Source organism: Nothoprocta perdicaria, unplaced genomic scaffold (assembly GCF_003342845.1).
Source record: "Nothoprocta perdicaria isolate Ctin4 unplaced genomic scaffold, notPer1 scaffold_20, whole genome shotgun sequence".
Lineage (NCBI taxonomy): Eukaryota > Metazoa > Chordata > Aves > Tinamiformes > Tinamidae > Nothoprocta > Nothoprocta perdicaria.
In genome coordinates, this window is record NW_020455205.1 from 4653015 (window position 1) to 4680692 (window position 27678).

At 37.9% G+C, this 27678-nt stretch overlaps 1 protein-coding gene across 8 annotated transcripts in view; it reads right to left on the reverse strand.

Annotated features, from left to right (window-relative positions):
* The window catches only part of EVI5 (ecotropic viral integration site 5), a 56406-nt gene that overhangs the window by 21700 nt on the left and 7028 nt on the right, over positions 1 to 27678 (reverse strand). For 4 of the 8 annotated variants that reach the window (XM_026037975.1, XM_026037970.1, XM_026037974.1 and 1 more), the window contains exons 4-18: positions 27298 to 27372; positions 26729 to 26854; positions 25823 to 25966; positions 24690 to 24779; positions 24496 to 24593; positions 23201 to 23261; positions 21359 to 21412; positions 18978 to 19010; positions 18264 to 18410; positions 14100 to 14234; positions 13889 to 14020; positions 12062 to 12202; positions 11554 to 11712; positions 9725 to 9871; positions 6100 to 6195 (exon numbers count right to left, since the gene is read on the reverse strand). In XM_026037975.1, coding sequence (XP_025893760.1) covers positions 6100 to 6195; positions 9725 to 9871; positions 11554 to 11712; positions 12062 to 12202; positions 13889 to 14020; positions 14100 to 14234; positions 18264 to 18410; positions 18978 to 19010; positions 21359 to 21412; positions 23201 to 23261; positions 24496 to 24593; positions 24690 to 24779; positions 25823 to 25966; positions 26729 to 26854; positions 27298 to 27372 — 1638 coding nt within the window. The remainder of the gene's footprint in view (positions 1 to 6099; positions 6196 to 9724; positions 9872 to 11553; positions 11713 to 12061; positions 12203 to 13888; positions 14021 to 14099; positions 14235 to 18263; positions 18411 to 18977; positions 19011 to 21358; positions 21413 to 23200; positions 23262 to 24495; positions 24594 to 24689; positions 24780 to 25822; positions 25967 to 26728; positions 26855 to 27297; positions 27373 to 27678) is intronic. The other 4 variants (XM_026037976.1, XM_026037971.1, XM_026037973.1 and 1 more) reach the window with 4 other exon arrangements.

Consider the following 27678-nt stretch of genomic DNA (forward strand, 5'->3'; position numbering starts at 1 on the left):
AAGTTACAAAAAAGTACAACAAATTGAGGAGTGAACATTTAAGAAATCCTGAATGAGAAAAAGAGGCAAGGAATTTAGATAGCAACACTGATATTTTTGCGGCCTTTCTTTTCAGTCCACTATTTGCAGAACACAGCTGTTGCATTTCTTTAATGTACTACAGGGCAATTAAAGATAACCTTCTTCCAAGAACTACTGTACCACCCTTTTACTTCTCCAGAGAATCATGTTTTCCATTTCTCCTATTCTACTGATATCAGCCTTCGTTTCTTTTTTGGGAATCATAATCCTCTGAAAGGCAGATTAATTCATTCTCCTCCTGAAGGACTAGTAGGATATACTTAAAAGGTTTCTAAACTCAGTCAGGAAAAAAAAAAAAAGAAAAGGAAAACAAACAAGTAAACACACACAACTTGCCAGCATTAAGTCCTGTCTGGGCCCAGCCATCTCAGCCTAGCACCCTCTTTTTCTCAATTCTGTAACTATTGCTAGCTTCTGGATTGCTTCAAGTGTTGAGTCGCACAAACATGTTGGAAAACATGCTTTGTGTGGACCCATTTGGCAAGTCTTCTACAGCTAAAAAAGCTAATCAGTTATCTTAAATGGTAAGGCTGAATGACAGTAGCTCAGACAGCAGAAAAGTTAACTAGAATATTAAATGCTTGGGATTTTTTTTTAAACAGCTCATCTTTGTTCTTGAGTAGCTCTGTACTTCTCAAGAAAGCAATATTCAAACCAACAGGACTGCTTCAAAAGTGAACTTTAAGATTCCATTTACAAGTTAACAAGTATGAATATCACACCTTTCAAAAGGAAACAGCATAAGCAATTAGTAATCTCGCCTCTCTCTTCATAGGGGTTTAAAAATCTAAGATTATACACGTAGGATGTGGGGTTTGGTGGTTTTTTTTTTGAGAGGGAGCACTGTTACAGAAAAACTGAGGTATTTGAGGATGTCATGACAGATTAAGTCTAGTCTCTAGGCAATATCTGCAATAAATGGTAATAAATGGTAATGGAATAAATGGAAAAAGACTACTATCAAGAAAAATAAATGTATTATCAAAATATCAAAAGCATGAAACCCAGGCAATTCTAGAATCTACGAAATTTGTTTAAAAAAAGAAAAATCAAACTCATGTTTTCTAAGAGCAGAAGTGACAATAAGTTAACATATAACCACTTCTGCATACTGCTACCAATGTAAGGTCTACCCTTTCCTTCCAGGACCATTTCTAGCAATGCCTTATTGGTGCTACACGATATCATCTGGGACTCATCATCTTGATTCCCCTACATTTAATAACAAATAATAAATCCTCCCCCCCCCTTATCTCTTCCAACAGCCCAGCTCCAGCAGCACGCTCAAGGTTAGAAATTAATGTACCAGGGACTTGCCAGACTTAGCAAGCAAGCCCTAGCGTGCTGTCATGCTGCTAGGGCAAGCAAGGTGTAGGCACAAGTTAGATGAGATCAAAGGCATCTGAACAACAGTTGCAGGTGTTTCAGCCCAAGATGAAGGGCAAGCATAAAGTTCTGTAACAAGCCTTGAAGCTCAGCATAAGAAAAGAAATACATATCAACATGAAAAAAAACTCATGTTAAATTACAAGAAAACTTCTAGAGGTATTTTTGAGCTAATATCTACAGACTTGATATGCACTAAAAAACAATGATTTTATATGTAGCTAAATTCTGAAACTCCAGCCAGTTGTTGCTCTAGAAATCACTGTGCATCAGCTTTCCTGAAAATGCTTGAACAGAAAGATATTTGCCCTACATCCTTATTTTGGTCTGACTTAGAAATATTTACTTGGTAATAATCTGTCTCAATCCCTTTCCAGGGGAAGCTTTTAAACTCTTACTCTGTGGCAAGAGACACTGCTTTAAAAATGTAAATGAAGTTTATTCAGAAGAGTAAATGTGGTAACTAGTGTCCTTTCAGTGACTTTACAGTGACTCATTCTAGACTTTCAAAAAACACATCACTAACATCACACACCACTATTGATAAGAGTAAAAAAGTTTCCTGTAATTTGAAAAGATGGAAACAATTTCTTTACTCAACAGTCAGTACTTAGAAAAGTTATTAAACAGAGGTCACAGAAAGGCTTCATTCTAAAGAAACAGTGGTAAAAGTTTAAACTGTGGGGGAAGAGAACTAGCACAATCATGGATTTCCTTTACAGTTTTTCTCAAAGAAGCTCTGACATGGTTAACGGTGGGGTAAATGAGACAAAATTCTCTGAATCTGCCAGGAAGCACACCAGGAGGAAGTGATGCTACCTCTGACCAGAGCAGCCTGCAAGACTAAGAATCCATTCTGACAGCTAGTTTTCCCTTTAGGATTGCTTGGGCCTAAAAACTGTAGCAGGCCGCGCGGCTGCCCATCGCGAGGCGGCAGCGGGGACTCCGCAAGGGCGCTGCGGCAGCAGCCGGCACGGGAGCAGGGCAGAGGGCCAGCGCGGAGGCTGCAGCTGCCCCAGCTCCGCTTCCTCAGCCTGCCCGCTCTGTCATTGGCTCCGCGCGTTACCCCGGCCTTTGAGCGCTCTAGCTTGTAACCGCAGCTTAGTTAACCTTGCCGGGGCTTCACAGAGCCTCCTGCCCTCACTTAGTCTGCCCTTTCTTCAGTTGCTGCAAGGGAACCTTTGCTTTAAGCAACACTGAATGGCCAGCAGGACTGTCTGTACAGAATTAGGAATGTCATGCACTTAGGCCAAGAGCATGACATGCAGCTTGAGGGTTTTTCTTTGTCATTTCAGGAGTTTAGGTCTACAGAACAAATTGAAAAATATTTCAGTCCTGTGTTACTTTCAGTCAAGAACATCTCAAATTTCTTTTGCTTAGGAACATCATCACAGAATGCATTTATTCTTTGCACTTCAGTATGCTTACACAGAAGTTTGAAAACTCAGAATTCGGAATCCACAATGCCTCAACAAGATAAAGTGATACTGAGCATATACAAATATAACTTCCAAATATCATAGGCTGATAACTTGTTCCATAACTACTGTTAAATCTACATCTACTATTAAATGATAGAATTCTATCTATTCTGCTCCTATGCATTTCATTTGCCTTTTCTCCCGTTATATACTGAGTGACCCAGAAACTGTGATTTAAATCTAGCACCTGTATATGGAATATCACATGAGGTTTTTATTTGGGAGTAGTGATACTCTGTTACAAATTTAACACTAGTGTCTTGCGCCTATGATAATATTTAAAAGAAAACATCAAATTTTAGGTTAAACATTGCTATGGACCATGCAGACCTGGCACTAAATCCCTAGAGCTTCTTAGAAAAGCACCATCCCCCTCCAAAAAAAAAGGAAGGTTATGTGGTAAGTTAAACTTCCTCCCTTCATCTTTATCAACTTTGAAACAATACAACAGGCAAGCCTATTTGTGATGCTCCACAGTTAGTGTAATAACTTTGACTGGTTGCATGAAATACACCCTTTAACACTATAACGTTAAAGTCATTAAAGCAAGTCCAGATTAAAAGGTGCTCTGCTCTCCACATCAGGGCCCGACCCTTAACACACTGACAAGCAGAACACGAGAGCATGGAAAGAGGCAGCAGAGCAATCCAGTACCTCATGCCTACATAGACAGCTTCCTAAAGACGGCTTTAGTTCTAACAGTAAGATCAGTTTCATTTTCTTACAGCTGACTTTGGAAGTTGGGCTTTCCATCTCCAGTATAGGTTTTTTTGGGCAGGTGTTTCAGACCTCTTTAAGCATGAGTGCCCAAAAGGGAAGTTTTGATCACAAGTTTCATATTTGCTGACAAGACACATTGGTCAGAAATAGCTACTTAACTGTAGAAGCTTACACAAAAGCTTTCACAGTCCAATAAGTATTTCCATTTATTTTTTACATTTTTACTCTAGACTTAAGTTACTGACATTAGAGAACTTTTACTTCAGCTAAAACATTTAAAAGTTTTGTATATGGTTAAACTGTGTATTTCACAACCCTCAGCTTCATTTCAGACTAGTATAGACTTGTGAGATCAATAGTTCAAAGCCTACCAGAGCAGGCTCGTTAAATTAGAAACATGAACCTCAGCTACAGAATGACTTTGTGCTCCAGACTAAACAAAGCAGTTCTTAATTATGCAAGATTGAAAGAATGCTACTGAAAAAGATTACAGATCAGATCTTTAACATGTGATCATCTGAGAACAACAAAAAGATTCCAATTTGAAGTACACTTTAATAGGAGACAAATACAACTCACTTGAAATGAGAAAAATGGAAAAATATAATGAAAGATTTCATCATGCAAAGGAGCAATTGTGAAAAGGAAGCAGAGGTGCTATGGAGAAACAACATGAGACTCTGCAATAGTGTGACAAATAGGGACTGTTTAATTTTCAGACATATAAGATTTATAAAATAAATAACCTTCTTGCACTTATCTTTACTTGCTTCATAGTAGAAGCTTATTAATTTCTGCATACAATACTGGCAATCCATAGCTTCAGCAGAAATGTTAAATAATCAGAAGGAAATAGTTCTATAGTAGCTATAAAATAATGGAGCACCGACAACTTGATCAGTCAAGACCAAAAAACCTGAAGACAGACATATCTGCACAAAAAAAAAGCCTACACAACACAAAATCCTAATGGGGTATATAACTAGCTCTCAGAAAGAGAGAACACACAGAGTCATGGTTACTCTCCTGACTTTATATAACGAAGACTGGAAGACTTGTTGGAAGACCCGTATTAGTCAAACAAGGGAAACGGGACAGCATTTAAAGGTTGTTTTAAAGAGGAAAAAAGTGGAATGAGCTATTGGCTCCTTCTGATCTACAAAAATCACTGTTTAAAACCAAAAACTTTCCTAGAAATGAAGTTTGAAGTTAACACAAGTAAGAGATCGACTCAGCTATTTTCTTGTTATCTTGCTAGAAGATAAGTGATTCATATGCAATGCTTACTTTGCTTATCTAAGTATTTCTAATGTACTGATCATAGCATTATCTAAACATAGCAATCTAAAATGATCGCTTTATCTTTCAATAAATTCAGTGCCTGCTTCTCTACAGGAAAGATATTCAAAGGGAAGAATTTATGCATGCTCTATTAAAATTTGTTCAGTCATTTCCACAATACAATTTGATAATACAGGGACAATATGAGAATATCATACTGCACATCTTCCTTATGCTAAAAGCAAAAAAGTAACCAAGCTTTACGAAAAAATAAAAAATAATAAAAAAAACAGGTCTAAAAAGGAAGCTGATTCCACACACGAAGACATGAAAGACTTAAGTAACTGAGAAGTCATAGGGGGAAAGGAGTTTGGACACAGTAAAATCATCACTTTGAATATAAGACTCAAGACAGACACAAATATTACCATTAAAAATAAAAGAAACCAGAGAGTAAGTAGCTTATAGCAGAGCAACAGAAAACAAAGAATCCTTCACAGACAGAGAAAGCAAAATTAAAAAGTGGCTGAATACAGGCAAGACAGAGTACAGTGAGGCATCATAGTATCTCAAAACCTCAAAAATAAAACAGAAGTCATTCATGATTCTCAGAGCAAGGAGCTCACGTAGAATGGAAGCTTCAGAAGGAACTGAAATTATAAGCAGCAGCACACGGGCCAAAGGACACATTTTCAGTACACTAACGTGGTAGCATTCAATAGCATTTCTATGTTCAGGATTCAGATAGAAGTAGCAAAAGTTTACAACAAATTCCCTAAGGAAGTTGAACGGGGGAGAAGATATAGCCAGGAACGGTTGCCAAAAATCAACGTGTAGCTCTCTGGAGAGAGGATGTTTTCAATCTGATACATTAGCTGGCAAAAATTCACAAGAAAAAGTCAGTTTAAGAGAATGTTACCTGTTGTGTGCCACTTGTACAGAAGCAAAAATTGTCAGCTCAGAAGTGTCCCCAGGAGGTAGATTTAACTTTTTGTTTAAAAAAAGGGCACATTCATCAAGAAAGCATTATCACCCTCTGCAAAACCTTGTGTTCAAAGCAGGTTGAAAAGAAAAGGAAGCAGAGAAAGGAGAAAAAAAGTATAAAAAGTAATAATCATCAGGTTAGCCATTTAACGCCATCACTTGTTACCTGGATTTCTAATTCAGCGACATGCTGCTGGAGCTCAGCCACAGCGGCAATGCGGTCTGCCTCACGGAGCCTTGCTGCCATCACTTCTTCTTTGCTCTGAAAGAAGTAAGAGATGAAAGCTAACAAATACTGTCCTTGAGCTCAGTCAAGACTGGACTGCTTTCAACCAAAACTTTGCAAGCAAGCAATTGACCCTAACACATGCTGCTGAAGCAGCATGCTGGTTGATAAGGCATACTCTAAGAAAAAAAAAATTATTTTAATGCTTAGGATTATATGGTCATCTATTAAGAATTTAAAGCTATATTCACCTAATCAAAGTTGCATCAATATTAAAAGCACATGATGTAACCAATTTCCAGGTCCATGCAACAGATGTCCTGTGTTCCAGACACATTATGGTGCAAACACTTGAGACACTGTTGACACCTGCATCAGCATGATAAAGACCTGCACATTGTTCAGCCCTTGAGTTTGTTTATAAACAATTATAAAGCATTATACAGCATTAGAGGATACACAAGTGACTTATTTAATATTCTCTGCCAACTACCCTCTTACCCCCCAAACAAGAACTTCAATAATGTCCGACTGTCTTAGCTTAGAACAAAAAAATGTAAAATAGTTTAGGATAAAAATCCAAATGCCCATGACCCACAGTTAGATTCCCAGCACAAGTTCAGTGCTGTGCATTTGAGTTGGACAAGGCATAGAAGTTTATTTCTGCTTTGCGAAGCAGTTCCTCGAGACTCCTAAGTCACACTGGTGAGCAGCTCGGCAGTGCCGCCGCGCGAGGAGTGGCGCCGTGGCAGCCCCGCTTCGCTTCCAGCTGCGGCACATGTGCCCCTGGAGGAGGCAGCTCCGGCTCAGCCGCTCCCCAGCACGCAGGCAGTGCAGCTCTGCAAACAGCTGTTAGCACAAGTGTCACGGGAGCCTTTATCTCTGACTGAGCTGCTAAACACATGGCCTCAGTAACTGCCATGGAAGCTCATGTGAGAGGAAAGGCAAGGCAGGGGAGGAATATAAGTCTTTGATCTACATGGTTCATTCTTCTCCACATAACTGCAGTTTGAAAGATTAGTGTTTGGCTTCAAGAAACAGTCTGAAGCAAAGTGCTTGTTGTAAAGTAACATTCAGGAAAGAAGAAATATAATGTAGTACCTATCAGTGACAAAACAGTTGATGTATAGGCAGAAGATGTGACTTATTACAAGAGATATTAAAAAGGCACCTAGAGGGACCAGAAATTCAACAGAACAACTTTCAGAGGTGGTAAAAATTGCCACATAGTTTTGTAAGGGAGGTGGCATAATGAAAATGATTAAGTTGGGTTGAAGGGAGTGACAGAGAAAATAAAAAAAAGGAGAAAAATAGGATAAAAGCACAATGTCAGCTCACAGCAAGATTAGAGAGAGAAGGAAAAAGGAATACTAGGGAAGATTACATTGGTAACTACCTTTCTTCAAGCAAATTAAGTTCATCCTTCGATAAGTTAACAAAACTTGTTCATTTGAACAATACAGTAACCAACTGAATTATATTAAGCCTTATTCCAAGAGATTACATGTTAGCTCGCATTGACTCTTGAAGGCCATCTGAAGTGTATTCGCACCAAATGGGTGGTATTTCACTTCATAACTGCAACTTCTGGAGAATCTCTAAAAATGCTCTTAAGTGCAGCTAGTGCTCATTGCATTACTGTCACACCTCACTAGCCAATTTTACATTGCAACTTTCGATACAAATACCCTGCTGAGAATAGATATATACATTCATACAGGCTCGAGGTTAAAGTCATATTATTTTATCTGCAGTCAAAATAAGAGCTTCAAAGTAATGATGACTACCACCTCTCAATCTCTCAATTTCTTAAAAATGATTTGGATCTGAAAGGCATCTGAAAGGCATCAAACAAGAAAATTACAGATTAAATGAAGAAGATTAAGATGTCACAAAAAACATTTAACAAGAGTAGAAATATTTTCTAAAAAATAAATCAGTAAGAGTCACTTCAACATTGAGACACTTAAGATATGACACTTAAGAATCCAGTGGTTAAGCTAAACTAGAAACTAGTGGAACAGAATTCTACTAGTTAAATTCAGTGGGCTGTTTCCTAAGAGCTTCTGCTGGAGTTCGATTAAATCAGTAAAAGTTGGCTTCACTGAACTCTAGATATAGGTGCCATTAGAAACCAGCACAAAAAAAAAAGTCAAATACAAGTTATACAGTATGGCTCTGAGTAACAAACAGAAAGTCAGAGTTTGCCATGCAACTCAATTGGTTATATTTATGCATTACCTTGGAAAAAAGTTCAAGAAAAATCTATAAAAACTGAGTGTGATATTGAAACAAAACTATGCATATTAAAATGGATGTAATTTCATCTCCAGGCTTCAGTGACTGTGATAAACCACTCATGCTACTCCTTTAGTTTGTATTGTCATCAGAACCCTTTGATGGAATTACAGACAGTGTGTGCTTCTGTGTAGGAATCTCAAGTAAAATGCATGTATATGGGGGAAAAAATAGAAAAACACTCAAGTAACTGTGCTCTGAATGAATGAGCACAGAAACATGTGCAGCATCCAAAAAACGCTTGATTACATTAAGGAAAAGGATTAGTATAGAATCATAAACAACTTGAAAGCTGATGCTGTTATACAGTTATTTGAAGACGACAATTTATAGCTAGTTTTATAAGTGATAGTTTGATAATCCATCTCAAATTATTGTGCTCAACTAATATATTTAGAAGTTACTGACTGTTCAGCTCTTTGGGCAACTTTATAAAATACTTCTAAAAATACTATTCAATATGTTTTGAAAAATAGTTTATGTTCTGTTTCAAAGTTGTTTTCCATTTCTAAAAAAGTGACTTAGCTGTAGTAGTTTGCAGTGATTTGTCAACTAACTTTTCTTAAAAGAAAGGTCTGTACAAATTCCAGGAAATTTGTCATCTAGAAACATATAGTTAAAGAAACACATAGGACCACTCCTTTGTTATGTTATCATATTACATGTACACATTTTATCAAGAGAAATGTTATTAGAGATTAATTAGGAGATGCAAGCATCAGATTGGGCTCTTGTTTGCAACTGGCAGGAATAAAAGGTATTTTGCCTGCTCTTGGAGGTGACCTCTTAAAGACTAGTTTCTGCGCAATGAATAACATTCCCTTCTCCATTAAAATTCTAATTTTATTTCCTTTTTTTGAACCTAGAATAATTCTGCAATAATAACCAGGGTTGAAGTCATTGACTCCCTTCTGTCATTAAAGCAAATCAGAGTATACACTGATGAGAAGCTGTTGAATAAGAGGGTGTGTCTTGTATGTATTATGCACAGAGGCACTTTTCTAAGTAGAATCATACTTCAAAGTAAAAGTTTATCTTTGTGGGACCATAAAGCAGTTGTTCTGCCAAAACCTCAAGTGTTTTTTATGAAACGGTAAATTCAAAATGACATTTTCAAATCAATAAGAGCAAGTTTTGTTTTCATGATTTTTGCTTCTCAGTTAAGGCTCAATTATATTCAGTGATAGTGTACAGTTATATTCAATGATAGTGTACAAGACTAAAAATACGCTAGCACAAAAATAGTCTATTTGCGACATTGTTTTACCTTGCATTCAATCTCTGCTTGCCTTCGTTTTGCTTCACTCAACTGAGCGAGGAGTCCCTTGTTCTGTGCAGAAAGACACTGCACTTTTTCCTGAAGGCTGGCAATCTCTTGTTCCGCCCTGCGTAAGTGGTTACTGTTGATCTGATTCTGATGTTAAGGAAAAAAAAGTGTTAAGCAAAGATCTTTATAAATGCATTGGCTAAAGTCTGATTAGAAAGGTATCCCCTCCCTCTCTCTCCCTATAGATAAAGGAGTACATTTCTTTTAAGCAAAATTGACAGATCATTGGTTATAAATGTTTTCAATCAAGAACATAATTTAATAATTATAATTATTAAATTATAAAAATATTAATTATATTAATAATTATGTAACCAAGACAGTTTCCATCACATTGGTTTTACAGCCACCACTTTCAAAACGTGCTTAAATAACAAAGGACGCACTGTGAGGATGTTATGGTTGGGCTACTGTACACCTGTTCTCTCTGATCTTTTACTTCAGTAAAGTCAAAGACTCTGAACTTGCACCCCAATTACAGCAACAAGCTGAAGCACCATGAAGCATCAGCTATATCAGAACTGCTGCATGCAAATCCCTACCGAGTGAATTGCTCACAAAAATATGGTACCATAGTTAAGATCAGTAAATCAGAATGAGATGCGTGTTTTTTGTATGAACCTGTGGATAAACCAATATGTGAAATGAAAACAAACACGTTTTGTTTGAAGAACAGCTAAACAATACAAGCTTATGGAAAAGCTTGGGGTGTGGAACACTGAAATTAACAACTAGCCAGAGATCATGTTAATTTAGTTAAACTCATTCCCAGAGCAGGATAACTGTGCCCTCTAGTGACGAGAAGACATGGATGAACCAGGAAGAAACAGTAATGAAAAAGTATTAATACTTCAGTGAAACATGAAATAAATCAGACATGAGAAAACTTATTCAGGCAGCGGAGAAGAAAGAGGTGCTTCTGGCAGAGAGAAGGAGCCACGTGTCTTGGAGGTACGGCATCTCTGCAGAGGAATACACATGGATGTGCTCCTGCTTTCTGGAACTAGAGGTCTTTTGCACGGGTCTCCAAGTATCAGTTACATTTAGCGTATATTTCAAGGAAAGATTTCTCAGAAGTCTGTAATAAATCCTTATGCAGCAGGACACTACTTATTGGCAGATTCAGCTAATACTTCAGTAATGTAATATAACTTTGCCCATTTTAGCACATTGCTACTTTGGATTTGTTTAACAACTTTTCTAGTTAAAAAAAGTACCTAGCAGATAAGTGCTTTGCCTTTTCTGTCAGTTTTGGCAACGCTGACTTTGCACTTCGTTTATCAGGTGAAAAACTTTCTGCTAAAAGTTAACACAGAACTGTCTGGCAGAAAGGCCCTAGCTTAATAACCAGGCTCATGTCCTCAGCAGATAATCCAAAATTGGTGATTTCATCAGAGAAAAGAACAGAGCCATTTAAAGAATTAGAAGTTGCAGAAACAGAATCAGTTATACAAAAGACTGAAAAATTTGATATACTTCAAACTAAAGTTTTGTTGCTATACTAGTTCCAGATCAAGATTCATACATACAGGTTAACAGATTAGTGAATAAACATAAATGAGAAATTGAGAAACTCTAATTCTGCAAGTAGCTTAAGAAAAAAGTTGGACTGAGCACACTAGATTTCCTCTTACGCTGGCAGAGAAAGAAATAAGCATTTAGAAACTAGTCATGGACACAGATGGTAAAAACCATCTGATATTTATAATTTGATATCGAATTTGCCAGTATTCAGCTCAGTTCACACATGCCAGTATTCAATATCATACCTGTGTTTCCATCTCCAGCATTCTTTGTTTGATCTCTCTAAGTTCTGCTTGAGTCTCTGCTTCTCTCAATCGCACTGTCATGAGCTCATCCTGGAGTTCATTCACAGTGTTTTTTCTGGGAGGGTCTTTCCATCTTCCAGTTGTGCGAGCTAGATGACGCTAAAACAGTACGGCATCACTTGAGAAACCTAATCTTTCCTAGTGTTCATTATTTTAAGATAACAGTTTGCTTCAAAGGTATCTTTGGTACGTGAGAGTTGATGGGTTACATGGCTATCATACTACTATTGCCCATAAAAACTAGAAATCCAAGCAAAACATAGTATTAAGAACAGAAAAAAGCAGCTGAAGGCTGCTTGTAAGGCAGGAGGTTGCTTGTGGCAAACAAAGATGTTCTTTTCTGATAAGCTTGATCCCAAATGCCAGTTTCTACTTGACATCCATATCTTAAGTGTTTCATGTTACTGTGCTTTATCATCATTCATAAGAAGGTATTATTCACCCATACCTGCCAGTGTTCCTCCAAATCTTTGACTTGCTGCCTTAGTTCTTTGAGACCCATCAGAGCTTCTGCTTCCCTTAGTTTTACTGCAATCAGTTCTTCTTGTAATCTAGCAACGTTTTCTTCATCAGGTAGAGAGCTGTTCCTCTGCAACAGGTAAGATGCTCTTAAACAAGTAGTAGAGTAAAATTGTGTTTAGTTAAACTTGCTTCAAAAACATACATGGAATGATAATTCTTTCTACTGACAAAAAATTCTTAGCAACATACCCCTTTAAAACCAAATACCTCGAAAATTTAAGATTTTGGATAGGTGTGGATAAGCATCTTTCAAATGTTGACTACAAAAGTAACATTAATATTTTAAAAGACTAGGTGTTCAGACTTCCACTTTTCTCTTGAAAACAACCCTAGCAAAACTAGTCCATAGTGTCTGTAGAACTGCATCATTTGTACTGTTTATTGGCAATGGGCCAAAAGTATGAAGAGTGTTAGACTTATCCAAAATGGAAGTTTAGATTTCAAGAAGCAGGCCATCTGCCTTTACAGTAGCATTAAAGAAGGTTAATAAAAAGCATCCATGGAGATTTGCAACAACAGTCAGTCAAGGGAAGGCCCCATGGATGAAAACACATAGATGTATACTACTACAAAAAACAAAACCCATGAACACACACACAAAGTTGCGAGACTGGAGCAAACTAAACAAAGTAGGAAAATAGTAAACATGTTACAGCAGAAGTGACCTAAACTAAAAAGAATAAAATGGAAGTGCAAGTGTGGGAAAGAAACAGAAGGGGAGGAAAAAGACACACAGTCTACCTGAGCTACAGTATCCCTCCACTCCCCAGGAGTTTGGGGGTTACTTCAGTCATTTCTCACAGGCCTGAGTGCAGTTAATTGACTTTCCATCTATGCTCTATCAGATGTTTAAGAGGTCAGATACTCAAAGTGGGGCTGTGCTTGCTCACTTAACCAGTTACGTGGCACACTAGTATAACAGTAATGAGCTGTGTTTACAGGAGTTTGGGGGTTACTTCAGTCATTTCTCACGTGCCTCAGTGCAGCTGTGACCAACTGAACACCACTTTCCATCTATGCTTGCCCCTTACATTAAAAACTCTCCCTGCCCCAGATATTTTTTGAGTTTTCAGTGTATACTACCTTCACATTAAGGTAGGTTGAACAAAAGCATTCTTTCATTGAATTTTCAGTAACCCTTTGGATATTAAATCCTTATCAATGTTCAGAGCAGTGAGAGCTACTAGGCTGTCAGATTCCTATCAAGTCCCTCAGATAATCCAAATAACTCAGTGAAGATTTAAATTTAAAATTAACCAATAAATTCTAGTCACTTTTTGAGTGTATAGTTTAAGTTTTCACGAGGAAGCAGTTTTCCAAGCCAATGTAAACTGATTGGAAGACTACACCTTGTGGTCTCATTCAGTATTTTCCTATTTTATTTTACAGTCAAGTTTTTCTTCAGAGGCAGGTGAACATTTGACAGGAGCACAGGTAGAGCTCTGGCATTAGTACGATGTCAGATACGATTTGCACTGCCATCCAAGTTAGTGATTTCAATGCTGAACAGCTGAGGGGTTTTTGTTTTGTTTTGTTTTTTGTTGTTGTTGTTGCTATTTGTTTTTCCTCCCCTGCCCATCATCATGTGGAGAACTGCGAGTGAATCAGAGCTACAAGATCTGGAAATGTGAAGTGTTTTCTCTCCCAAACATTCTTCTGTGAAATAGAATAATGAATCCCCAATCCCTCAATCCCCAACCCTAAATCTGTTACCGTTGCTGAAGAATATAATGTTGAAGCAATTGATATTTACTGTGAAGACTGCAGAATTCAAATTTTCCACAGCAGCAGGCTTTAGTAACAGGAGACAAGCAATCTGTTCTTCACAGACCTCTCGTAGGACATTTGGATTTGAAAAGCAGCTTGCAATTATGAATAGAGGTTTCTAGAGTAGAGTCATGCAGAGAATTCCTGAATTCTCCCTCTGGTGCTATTCCACAGCGAGGATTTTGGGTTTGATTTACCTTTTCCATCTCTAGAACTTTATCTTGCATCTCCTTCAGGGCACAGTGATATTCAGCTTCACTCAGTCTGGCTTGAACCAACTCCTTTTCCAGCTGTAGCACAAAGTCTTCACTGTATCGTGAACTGCATTTATGCTACAAAGTTTGTAGAAATATATTTAGTATGAAGTGCAGATGATTTGAAAGGGAGTTTATGTGCCAGATTTGGAACAAAAAAATATTTCAAATGTTTAGGATTATTATCTTAAGATCAACAGAAGAGCTTACCTGATACAGGTCTACCAACATGCTCATCCATATCGCTAAAATCAAGAATCCTAATACATAAAATATTAATGCTAAATGCCCACTGTGTGGCATTAGTACTATTACTCCACTACTATTAGTAATGAGAAATATCTCACTTTTTGCCATTTTTATAGACTGAAGAGTTTAAGATATTTGAAGGCATTCTGATATGCAGAAACACAGAGGTTTGGGAAAGACTAGGTTGGTTTGCACAATGTAGGTATCTCCCATATCTCCCTTAATCACACTTCAACTCTGATTCAGCACAAACGTTCCATGATCTTAGGTTCTACCGTGTTCTGTAATGTACCATCACTTCGCTTCATTCCCTTCTTCCCTGACCTTTAATGCACAAACTGAAGACACAGAAAAGGAGAAGCAATATGTCACTGCACACACACACACGACACTTATATGCCAGCTTTACCTTTCTTCATCACTTAACACACAAAATTTCAGCATGTTATGTTAACTCAGGTAAAGTTTACATTTACATTTTAAACATTTTAAATAATTTTTAAATACCTAGAATATGTGTGATATTAAAAGACAAATGTAGCTTTTGCATAAAGCCTTTAGTTTCACTGAAACTATCCATTGTGTCTTCCTTCATTATCTCCAAAGCTGAACACACAGGGAATGCTGCTAGTGTACAGATGTAATAGTGGTCATACTAACTTTCCCTTACATCAGGCTTTTTTTTTTTTTTTTTTAAATATTTTCAAATCCAATAATGTCTTTTCTTCAGCAAGGGATGGAGGTAGCCCTGATTTGAACAAGGAGAAGGGTAGACTATGTTGATGCACTCAGACAATTGCTTCACATGATATGGGAGCAAAAACAGCATATGAACCAACATGCAGATGCAGGGAAAGGGCAGCAGCTCTTCCATCTCCCCTGACTGTTCACACAAGTCTATCAAGGATGCACACAGCAAGGCAGCTAGACTCCTGCTTTCTTGTTCCAGGCTCTGCTTCAGGTAGAGTACTAAGGAAAAAAAGGGTGTTCTCTTTGGGTTAGGAACCAGGAACCAGACACCAACACAGTCCCAACAGAAACAAACAAATGAATCCCCCTCAGAGAATAACTCTTGAGGCACATTAGGAGCAGCTGACTGCCCAGCCTCTGCCCCCATCCCTCTCTGTGCACCTTGGAGCAGGACCAGCTGGGCCCCGCTGCAGTCAGGCAGAGCTTCCTCCAAGCAGCTCTTGGTTTGCCAGCACTGTGGGGAAGAAACCACCTTCCTCCATCTTTTGGTTTACAACTGCGCCTAGAAGCTCTTGGCACATTTCTGCATTTAAAAATTTGACACACCAGGTAAAACAAAGTTGTGGCTGTTCTCAGGCAAACACTTGAGTAGCTAAAGCGGTTCCAGCTACCCCAGCTGCCGCCTGGGAGCTTTACAGTCACTCCTCTGCGTCTGGTTGGCAGCACAAAGCTTTGCAGGTTCTGCTGGTTTTAGAAAACTGGCACTGACTTCATTATTCCCTATTACCATGTGAAAGTTAGTATCCAAAGTAAAATCCAAACTGAAGTTTCAGTCTCAAACCTTACTATTTTCAATGTATCTTCCCTACATTCCTAAATAATCTTAAATGTATTCAGAAATCTGTAGAATACATTTCATTTAAGAAGATTTTTGTTATATGTGCATTAGCATTACTTCCAGGTCCATCAAGGATAGTTTTTGAACAGGAATACCTTTGTTTTCTTCCCTCCCCAAAGGATATGATTTAGATTTCTTTAAAATATTATAGAGGCTTTTCTTTCATAGCAGAAATATTCAGTGATTTCTGAACTTCTTGATAATTCAGAAGTGACAATTCACAACCAAACATTACAGTTTATATCTAGATGGTAATAGATATAAATTATGAAGCATATGAATAATGCACCTTTAAATAAGCAGTTAAACCATTTTAGTGTAACTCCATTTGTAATAATTTTCAATGATCACAAACTAGAATCACCAGAGAAAAAACAGGAAAGGACGACAAATCATAAGACAACACTGAAGACAAGTATTACCAAGAGCAAAGCAGCTGATATTAGAAAGTGGCAAAAAGATGTGCCAGTATATTCTGCAGAGCAAAGGTAAGTTTCAAAATTCAAAGAAAATCCATATATTTCCACCAGGTGGAGCCCCAAGTGCATGAAACACAAGCACACTTTTTTACCATTCGTTGCTTCTCCTCCCATGCTTAGGAGCAAAGTTAAAAAACAACCCAAATACACATCTCAACATCACAGCAGCAGCCAGGCAATTATCAATCCAAACCAGCTCAGCCTTTCTTTTCACCACATTTAGTTCAGAGCATCTCCACTAATTCAGTATAGTCTTTGCCCTGCCAACAGTAGACACAAGAGCAGGAGCCCTCCGCAGCAGTCCGAGCTCAGCCCCAGCTGCAAGGCAGACGTGTCCCACAGCCGCCTCTGCATGCGCTGAGGAGGACAGGGCCGCACAGCTCCTGGCTCTGCCTGCCTGCCGAGCTCCTGCCCTCACGCTGCGAGGCTGCTGCTCTCCCCCCGCTTGCCCAGGCCCAGCCACGCACCTCAGAGCGGTTCCTTTCAACATGTACGCATAGTTCATCAAGTTTAAGCATAAGCATGAATTCACAGGCTGTATTTTTAATATTAAATTTTAGTCCTGTATTGTGACTTGCAATTGAATGCACGAAAATAACATGGCATCGCTAGGACACATACCATCTCCAAAAACAGTCCAAAACCAGATATATAGTGATAACCAAACTGCAAAACAAATGGCTACCCCAAACATTTCTCATTTTATTTCACTTGAAATACCACAACATTTCAGAAAGCATCATTAAAACATCCCCAAATCTCTCAAACATCTCGAAAATAAAAACAAAAACACCCATGTTATAGAGCCACAGATCACAACAATAGGTATCCTTGCGACTGTCCTGGAATATGCACCATACACGTGCTGAAATGCATTAGCCAATACTATCTGTAATGTTGAATTTCAGTTGAATGTTTTCAGTCAACAGAAAATCTGTTCTCAACGTTCAAAAAAGATGCACAAGCATTGCCAGAGCTTCAGTGGAGGAAGTGCAAACCAAACTTAGACTATCTTTAGCAAGCAGCTGCAGAAAGCCAGACTTGGATTTTTAACCACAAACTAGAAGTGCCCAGAGCTTCAAAGATGTACCTGGACACCACTTGTTTAAAGCAGCATGAGCATATGCACATCAGCACTGCTAGTGCACAGCTATTCATGCATAAATTGCATCTCTGTCTCAGGACAAGATATCAAGGACCTGGCCAGTAGGTTAAAGGAAGCAATTCTGGTCTCAGTAACTCTCTGAAGTCTTGAACATTACACCAATTAAAACATACTAAATATAGACATCTATTGCTGCCAAAAGACAGTTACTTTTTTGCTCTGAAACAAAACTCCACACACTTACAGACTTCGTTTAACTCCAAACTAAGGGTCAATCCCCTTCCACTTGTTTGGCAAAAACCAAATTTAAAACATGTTAGAAAAAAGTAGGGATCCAAAAAAGTTAATGCAGAGGGGAGTGACTTATATGAGACTCCAGCTATAGGTATTCTGAACCAGTTCTCAAACTGAACAAAGTGACACAATTAGCAATGTCTAGACTTTTAGTAAGAGCTACTGAAACGTGTTCTTTTTTTTAATTTTTTCATTCTTAAATAATATGAGCTAATCCAAAATTGTGAATCCTGTATCAGTAAAAAATGACAGAAATGGCATTTACTCCAACTTATGTTATTTTAACAATGTAAAACTTGTAAGGACAGCATAAGGACTGCATCATGAGGGGGGAAAAAAAACACACACAAGTGACTGAAAACCATGAGATGAGGTGCTGCCAGGCTCCTTACCCATTGCTGCTGCTGCTGGAGCTCCCTGATGGTTTTCTCAGCTTGCTCCAGTTTAGCAATGGCCTCATCACTCTGCTGTTTGATGGTGGCCAGCTCCCGTTTTATGAGGTAGTTTTCCTCAGCCTCCTGGGCCCTTGTCACTTGTCCCTTAGGACATAATTTTCTTTTTAAAGCAATTGAGGACAGATCCAAGAAAGACTGCCTTGTGAAGCTTAGCTACTTATTTTATCAGATTGGTTTTGCAAACAGCATAGAATACAAATAAAAATTTCAGGACAATGCAGTACTAAGTAGCTGCTTTAGTATTTTATTAAAGTTTGGCATCCTTTTAGCAAGCTCAGTTGTGTACCTGCATTCAGTAGATTTAATTCATGCAATATTACTCATTTGTACATGCACAGATTAAGCTTTCAACAGTCAATTTTACTGTTAATACAATGCTGCAGAAGACAGTTGTAACAAGAATTTGTAACTAAGTTTACATCTGGTTAGAAAAATATTGTAACATGCAGGTATTGGGTTTATATTTTTTAGTATATAAAATTAAACAAATTGTAGTAAGAAGTTAGCTATGCATTTATTTCCAAATCAACAAGGTAGGGAATACATTTCTTAAACACATGCAGATATGCATGCATTAAAGCTTTTTTTTTTTCTCTCTCATTTTTTTAGAGCAGGAACAGAGTCATATGGCAAAACACTAAAGGACTATACCTGTATCAATCTATCTGCCAAGGAAGCACTTTCCTACAAAGGAAAAATTCAGATAGGAATAAGGAGAAAAACAAAAACAAAGGAGTGATAAAAGCAACAAAAACAAGAGCAGAGAAGAGAAACGCCCAAATTCTACCCACTTTCTGTACAACCTCTTTTTAAATTAGTAACTCTTCTTATAAAATAAGGCAACTATTCCTGAAAGTCTTAGGAAGCAGGGCTTTCTTAAACAATTTAACACATTTTAACAATTGGCACAAGAAGGTCTCAAAGCTGGACTTTACAACATTTAAAATTCACCTAGAGAAGATGGAATATTTTTATCTGAACAGCCTTCTTTCCTTAATAGCAGAAGTTAGTAACACATTATCTGATATGATCTAGTAGCTGGATGCAAGAGGTGATCTGTGGTCCATCCACAACATGAAAGGAAGGCATAATTTGAGCACATTAGAAACTCCACTAAGCGCAGAGGCATTCATGCAGGACTACAGCTTTGAAAGAGAAAGCAAGAAAGTTAGACAGTACAAACTGACAGCTGTGAAAAGTTGAAAGTTTTGACTATGAAGGTTAATATTTTATTTTCCTAAATGCTATCAAGTAACTCAATTAACAGAACAGTTCACACAGTCTTTTTTCCCCTGACAGTTTTCTGGAAGTTAAATGTCCTGTGCAAAAAGTCTTATTTCCATCCTAAGACCTTTCTGCAGACTTGTATGCATAGAACACATTTTTTCAGACAGTTAAGTCATCTTTGTCTTTGGAATCACTATTGAAATTAAAGTTCAAAGTGGTTGATAAGAATTATTAGTTAAGAGAGCAAAGCTAAGGTAAGATGTTCATCAGGGCACAACTAAGCAAATTACACAATTAAGTCATATGTTAGAATGAAAAATTACTTGGAAAAAAGACAAATTTTTAACAAAACTGAATGCTTTTATTGACATTTTATGACCTGTTCTTTAGATGCTGCAATGATAATATCCAGAAATTCATATTAGTAGATAAAGTTTATTCAATTTTGAAGTGTTATAATTCCAACCAGACGCGAATACCCTGAAAACTCATTCTGAAATTTAGGTATAGCATTTGCAGTGTCTGGCAGCTTATGATTAATGTCCTGATTAAAAAAGCAAGCAAATAAAAAACCACTAACAAAAAAGTTACTACACACCTCGAGTTAATTATAAAACATATATTTACTATCGTAAGTTTGCCACAAAACTGCTGAAAAGATTCACTACAGCTTTAAGTGCCTTTAAAATCGCTTGGTTTTTATGATTAAGCTAACACTAATATTTGAAACATAACAATTATAAAACACATTGTTTCACAATTCTGTCTCTCAAAGTGTTTTCCTCATGCTTTCCTCCAAGCTGACATTCCAAGTTGTAATCCATTGTAGTGTAGCCCAGCTGACAGTTTCTTGGAGAAACTGTAACAGATTTATTGCCTGAAGTGACACCTTTCAGTTGTGCCACTGGAAATGGAATCTCTGCCCTTTCCCTCCCCATGAGGCATGAACAACTGTTTGCAACTCAAGTGTTTCATTTCATTTGGAGAAAGACAGCAAACTTGGCCAGATAAGGCAGATAATGTTTTCATTCTAGACCAGACTTGCTCAAATGCAACCTGCGATAGAAGTACGGGATCCAAAATATAGGAGGGGCCAGAGAGCAATGCCAGCATGTGGGCAACATAAGAGCCGTCAGAGTCATACATTGAAAGTTAGACCCTGTTACAGGAAGCCTAATGCAAATTTATGCTAGATTCCACTTCGTGAAAAATTAACAGCTTGCCCCTCCCCTTCCTCATATTTCAATTTCAAACCAAAACTGGAAAAAAAAAAAACCCTGTGCAAGACAGAGTAAAGGCAACAGGCTTCCCATGCTGACTGATTGCTGCAACTATTGCATTAGCCAGCAGTGAAATAACCCACATTCATCTCCACTTCTCTGGTCATTGGTAGGTCCTTCAGGTGACTCTTACATAAAAACAATCCAGTACCTTTCAGAAGCAAGAATTCTTTCACAATAACCTCTTTTCCACACAAGAACCCCACTATTTCATGTGCTCTTTTGTATTTTGAGGCAACTCTTGTAATTCTCAAGAAAAAATGCAATATGGTGTGAGAAAAGCTGGCATATGTCAAAATGTTCAGCTTCATACATTCAGCAAGACCCACGCATAACAGATTTACATATTTAAAAGCAGTGAGCTTAATTGTTGGACTGTTATTGCCTTGCTGTTTGGCAAAGAACTTTTAGTAAATACTGCAGATCAGCAGAAAAGAACTAATGAGTTGTCATTACAAGATTCCCATCTGATACTTCATTTTTTTTCCTGTGTAGTATAAATTAAGTCATCACCCACATACTTACTTTTTCTAACGTTTCGATGCGCTGTTTCAGAAGTCTGTTTTCAGTTCGTAACCTCTGCAAGGAAAACAATTCAAGTTTCTCAAATTAAAGTCTGATAAAAACCCAAGTTATAACCTAAGATTACCACACTTACAAAAAACTAAGTATAAGCACAAAATAAGTTGCAATTATCTTTTTAATATTCTTTATGATGTACTAACTCAAAAGAGCTTTAAACAGCTTGGTTCAGCAAAAACAAGATATTAAGTCTATGTGTTAGTTTAAAGCAGTGCATGTACAAGTGAAGCACAGAGTAAAAAGATTTCCTTCCTTTCCTACCACTACTTTATGTTGAATTGCATAACTACATTTATTTCATCTGCAGGAAGCTATACTGAAAATTTGCTTCACCTAGCTCAAATGTGAGAAATAATTGAACCAAAAAGCTGTAAGATATTTTCTATAAGTTGTAGCAGTCAGTATTCAAGCAGACACATCTGTATCTCTGAAAACACACATTCAGCAGTGATTTATTCTCCCAGGGTAAGGGAGATGCTCAACATGTTTGTTTTTCATTTCCATAAAATACAAGAGCTTTTCAGCACTTAGAGGGTTAGTCCTATAAAAAAATTGCAACAACTGAATCTTATACAGCTAAGTTGGCACTCACTCAACTCCCCTTCACAACAGACAATAACATTCTGCTTGGGCTTGCTGAGGTTTGGGAATTTTTGTTTGTTTGCTGTTGCCATTTTTCAGTAAGGCCAACTAGGGAAGCAGGGAATAATTTCAAACATTAGCTAAATTCCTCAGATAGAAAGTTGTCTTCAGGGCACCATTCTCTCCCATCTTGCATAGAGATGGCTTTTAAGACCTGCTAATCTCATCTGAAAAGCCACCACAGCAATCCTTGACAGAGGTTAGATACTGTCACCATCTATCTTGTTGTCACAGGAAAAAGAAAACCTGCTGGAAAAGGCTTAGGACACCATTGTGCTCCCAGATGCTGCTCCTAGGTGCACATCACTGCCGCCTTCTGAAGGATCAAGGTGTTGGAAACATCTAGAGGCAAAATGACTCGTGGGAGAGAAGAAGCAAGGACACAATTTGAATGTCCTCTACCAGCCCCTCTGCCTCACCTCTCCCCTTGCCTTTGCTTGGGGATCTCTCCAAGAAGCACAGTACAAGGAGGAAGCAAATCCAGTTTAAACACTACAATTTAATAAAATAAATAAAAAGGGGCAAGAGACATGGACAAAAGCCCATTTGTATCATGAAAAGAAGATGGAGTGATTAGAGGAGACAGGAAGTAGGTCAGTTAGTAAAAGGGAAATAAACTCTGTTTTGGAAAGTTTTTAACTCTCAGATCTACCAACATTATGCCTCAATTGCAGAAGCTCCAAAACCAGCAAAACAAATGCTTATAGAAGACACTTAACCTTGATCCAAAGCATGGGGGAAAAGAGCAGAGAAAAAAAAAAAGTAAGATCTCAAACTCAACAAGAAACCATTCCCATGACTTCACTGTATAGAGCTGCTTTCCAAAGCCTCCCACCTGGGACGCCTACGTCTGAAACAACATATTTGGAACCTCTGAAAGAGGCTTGCTGTAATCAAGGTTTAATCAATAGAAAATAAATCTTTTGTAAGTTCAGCTGTTCTCTACCCATGATTGGGACTACCAGAATCCTCAATATTTCTCCTATGAACTGCCCTTTATGAGCAGTCAATCGAAATACAAAAGCTCAGAGGAGATTTTGGAACCCCCGTTACAACATATCCCACTGGACATAGATCCTGCAAGTGACCCACAGCTAGGAATTCAGTTTCTCCAAAAGTAAATATGTTGAGTCTAAACCTTACTTTAATTTCAACTTGTTCTTCCATTTCTTTTGTTTTTATTGTAGTGTATTCCTTTTCTAACCTAAAAAATCAGAAAGTAAGTGATGATGAGAAAAATACAGACCATTTACTTGGTGTAATGTCTAACATAAAACAGCAAAAACAAACATATAAATTATGGATATCTCCTCTGTTTAGCCAACCACTAGACTTGCCAGCATACTACTCCTATAAATATTTTGACTGGACATTAGCACTAATTTAAACACCAGGAGAGGATTTTGTAGATATGAACAGAGAGTGCACCAGTGCCCTGAAATGCAGCTGCCTGCTTGTGTAGCCTTGATAACACAGGCCTCTGCAGGTCAGATGATTTGGAGCTACTTCGTAACAACAACTCAATGTAATTACACCAAAAGCAACCCACTGTATTAAATTGTGTTCTCCTTGGGCTTAAGGCAAGAAACGTAAGCTGAGGTATACACTGCCTCTATGGGGAGCAACCAAGGAGGTGTGCTCAGACTCAGAATAGTAGGGCTATAAGCTACATACATTTATACTGGCTCTCAGAGAAAGCATTTGCCCTGAGTGTTACTACTACTGTTTTGGAGAGTACAGACTTACTGTCCAGCATGGGTCACACTTTGCTGATAGAAGGACGGGCAACGTGCAAGGGCTGAGTACAACCCACAACACAGGAACACCAAATAGACTGTGCACTACAGCCAAGGGCCCAGCTTATATATGAAGGAAATGCCAAACTTGAAGTTGAAAAAAAGACAAGGTGTGCAGGTTGAGTTCGCAAAAAAAGCATATTGATATACGTATTTATATATGACAGAAGAGAGAAGTACATCTTTTTTTTTCCAGTTCTCAAAGGCATTGCAAAAGTTCAATCAATTTAGATTTTAACCAGACCTCATCTAGATCACAAATTCTCTAACAGTGTGAACAATTCTGCAGTTCCTTAAAAGGTAAATCTTAAGAATCAAGACCACAGTGAAATTTAACCTCCTTTGCCCTATTTATTTTCACAAAAGTTGCTGATGCTCCTCAATTTCTTTTTACAGAAGTTGCAGCTTTCTTCAAAAGTACTTTTACACAAGATAACACTACTATATTTCAGAAAACAACAAATATTGATTTAGAAGAATTCTCTGGCTGATAAATCTATTTTATTTGCTCACAGTATAAATATCTCAAAAAATTAGACAAGAAAAATAAACTAAAATGCTAAGTTAAGTAGTTTAAGATGCACAAGCAAAGAGTAACTCTTGGCAACAGTATCAACTATTTTCTCAAAATGTTATACCTACTTTTTCATCTTTTTTGCATTGTATTTGACTTGGTAAGATGCTTGGATTAATTTGTCTGGACCACTGTCAAACTGATGTGGAATGACCTTTTGAAAGTGCTAAAAGCAATCAGAGCACAAGATTACATATAATAGCAGAAAAACATACATATTTCACATGTACTTCAGACATCTATTATTGTAACCTTAGTTTACCTGTAACATTCCCTCCATGTCAAGTTGCAGTAACTCTGCTTGGTTCATCTGAAGCACTGCTAAACCTACTCGAAATACTATCTCTAAACCCTGGGGGAGAGTGGGGGGGGGGGGGGGAAAAAAAAAAAAAAAAAAGAGTTCAAGAAAATACCTAGCAGTCATTTATAGCATTTTCAGCAGTATAAAACAATAATGAATCTAATATTTATCACACTAGAAAAAAATATCACCCAGCTGGGGGAGTGGGGAGTTGGTCTTGGCTTCCTTATTTTGCCCCAAGAACTAACCAGGCTGAGCTACTGACCAGAGGCTCAGAGGCAGAGGTAAAAAAACCTCGAGCTACACATGTTCTTTACATCAGCTTTTATGCAATTTTGGGTTTTTTTTTTTTTAAATTTGTTTCTAAATATCTGGTACCAGAAAAATATTTCTCAAAAAAGGAGTTTAATTTCTGCTATGATGCACCCACAGTTAAACTGCTTAAATCGACAGAAGTGCTCGACTCGAGTACCTTGGACATTTGAGTGTAAGCTGAAAGGATGCACCTTTGACTTTATGTCTTCTAAAAGATGGTTCTAGAGGAAGAGCAGGCTTTAGTTTGTTACCAACTACAGCCATTTAAGGCATACTCAGAATTAAAGCTTTAGGTGTTATGTTGATAACCCTACTGAATAAATACATGTATTTGTCTCCTTTCAACAGTTCTGTAAAACTTCCAGCACTGCTGCTTCCTGTTCTGTCTATCCTCAGAGAGCTTTAACTTCGGCTGGAAAGCAGCCCTGTTTCCCACCCTCACTCCACCCACTCACTGTATTCCCCAGAAACTGACGCTCCAGCTGTAGAAAATGCTTTCGATGCTGCACACAAAACATGCAGCAGATTTGGTAACTTTTCAGTGCACTTATAGGACAAAACTGCATATACAAGATATACACTCATAGGTGTATTCTCTTCCGTGGTAGGCTATCACACACACATCTTCCCCTATCAAAAATACTCCAATAAGCATAAGGACTGAAAAGCAAGAATTTGCTTGTCAGATTTGCCCATCTAAGTAGAATTTATACCACTATATAAACAACTCTTTAAAAAAAACTACTCTTGAAATGGAACATATACTATCAAGTAGTTACCTCAGACATAAAGATATCAAATATTCTTGTTGCAATCGGTAGTGGAAAAGTTGTAAGAAATATAGTTAAAAACCATGATGATGCATACATAGAAGTATGGAAACTCTGAGACTGAAAGTGCACATAAAGCTCTGGAAGATGCTCCTGGAAAGCAGATTCAGAAAAAAACATGTTAATCTTCCAGTGGTAGTTTGTGTGGTTTTGACAAAGTTGGAAATAAAAATATTAATATTCAGTAGAGATGAATCTAGCAACAGCTTCACAACCCATCATTAGAAGAGACATTTTGATAACAACTACACAGCTGAAGTTTAGTAGAGAATGGAACATTTCCACCCTACGCAGCACAAGTTACTATAAACATTTCCTGATCTCACTGAGGAGTCATAGGCTTGCATTTCCCTAAGTCACATCTAAAATGGCTACAGGGGGACAGCTGGAACAGACCGAGGTCCTCCCAGAGCCCTGCCTCTTAGCAGGGAATGTGTTGTGCAACCTCCCAGGGAAGGGAAAGGAAAAGAAAAAGGCAGATGACAAAAGCCCAAACCCTGTCTGTCCTTCTGACCTGGCAGCACAGCTGGCTTCTGTGCATAAGGGCACCTTCTGAACTATATTGAGAACTATATTAAAAAAAGGGAGCAGCAGTATAAACTGAGTCTTGGATCCCCAAATTAGACATTCATATGCTTAATGTGTGACAATGCAAGTCCTTATGCTTCCATGTTTAAGGCCAGACACTGCCTGACAAAGATTAAAAAGGAGATCATACGGCCACACACATTTACTTCAAGCCCTGAAACTAGTTCTTCTCAACCAACAGCCATGCCTGCTGGTCTGTAGTCTCGAAGTATTGCTCACTGCTCCTTCCTTACCACTAAAGAGAAAGTTTAATAGAGTTTGTAGTACCTGTATCATGCATTCAAACTGGTACATACAAAGGCCCAGCTCAGCCATGCTCGGTTTAAACAGCTCTCGTAGTCGGTAATCTTGCATTAACTTAACAAACACACAGAATGCTTCTTCTTCTGGCATCTATATTAAAAATATATTAAAAAGGCACAGTGAAAATGGTGGACAAATATAAAGCTGTATCAAAATGAAGGGTTGTATTTAACAGATTTATAACTAGTTACTATAATAAAACTTTTGTAGATACCGTATCCCACCAAATGATTTCCAAACAAAGATAAAATCCAAAATTGAAAAATCCCCCCTTTTAAATAACTTTTAAATCTGCAGTCCTATGTTAGCTCTGAGAAATAAACATTCTCCCACTCAGAAAAGTTTCATCTTCTTGGCAAGGACAGAAGCACAGAATATAAATATACTCTGATTTGGAGTAATCGATTACCCTTAACTCCCTTGTAAAAAGTAATTAAAAAGCTATTATAAGAATTGCCGTCACAAAACACTCCATACAGTTATGCAATCTCACAGCAGTTTAAAAGATCTCACTTTTATAATACCATATTTACCTGCATAAGCAATAATCCCACTATAAAAGCACTTCCTTGACAGTATCCAACCTCACGATCCACTAATGAGTAAGCCTGGAAAATAAAGTTTTAAGATTTTGAACAATGAAGACATTGTGAGTAACAGAAGAAAATCATAGTCAAGATATTCTAGTTTCTACCTGCTGCTCCAAAGGAATATAAGCCTTATTCTAATGGCCTACAAAGAACTAAAGTATACGTGAAAACCATGTGTGCCAGAGGAGCTTGCCAAGTCTGGTTGGACACCACAGCCAGCTGCCCTATCAACTGCACTACAAGGTGACCTACTTCCCTAACCAGCCTCTGCTCTAACAGCAGGAGACAAATCCCCAGCAAGGGGGACAGCCCTTCCCGGAGCAG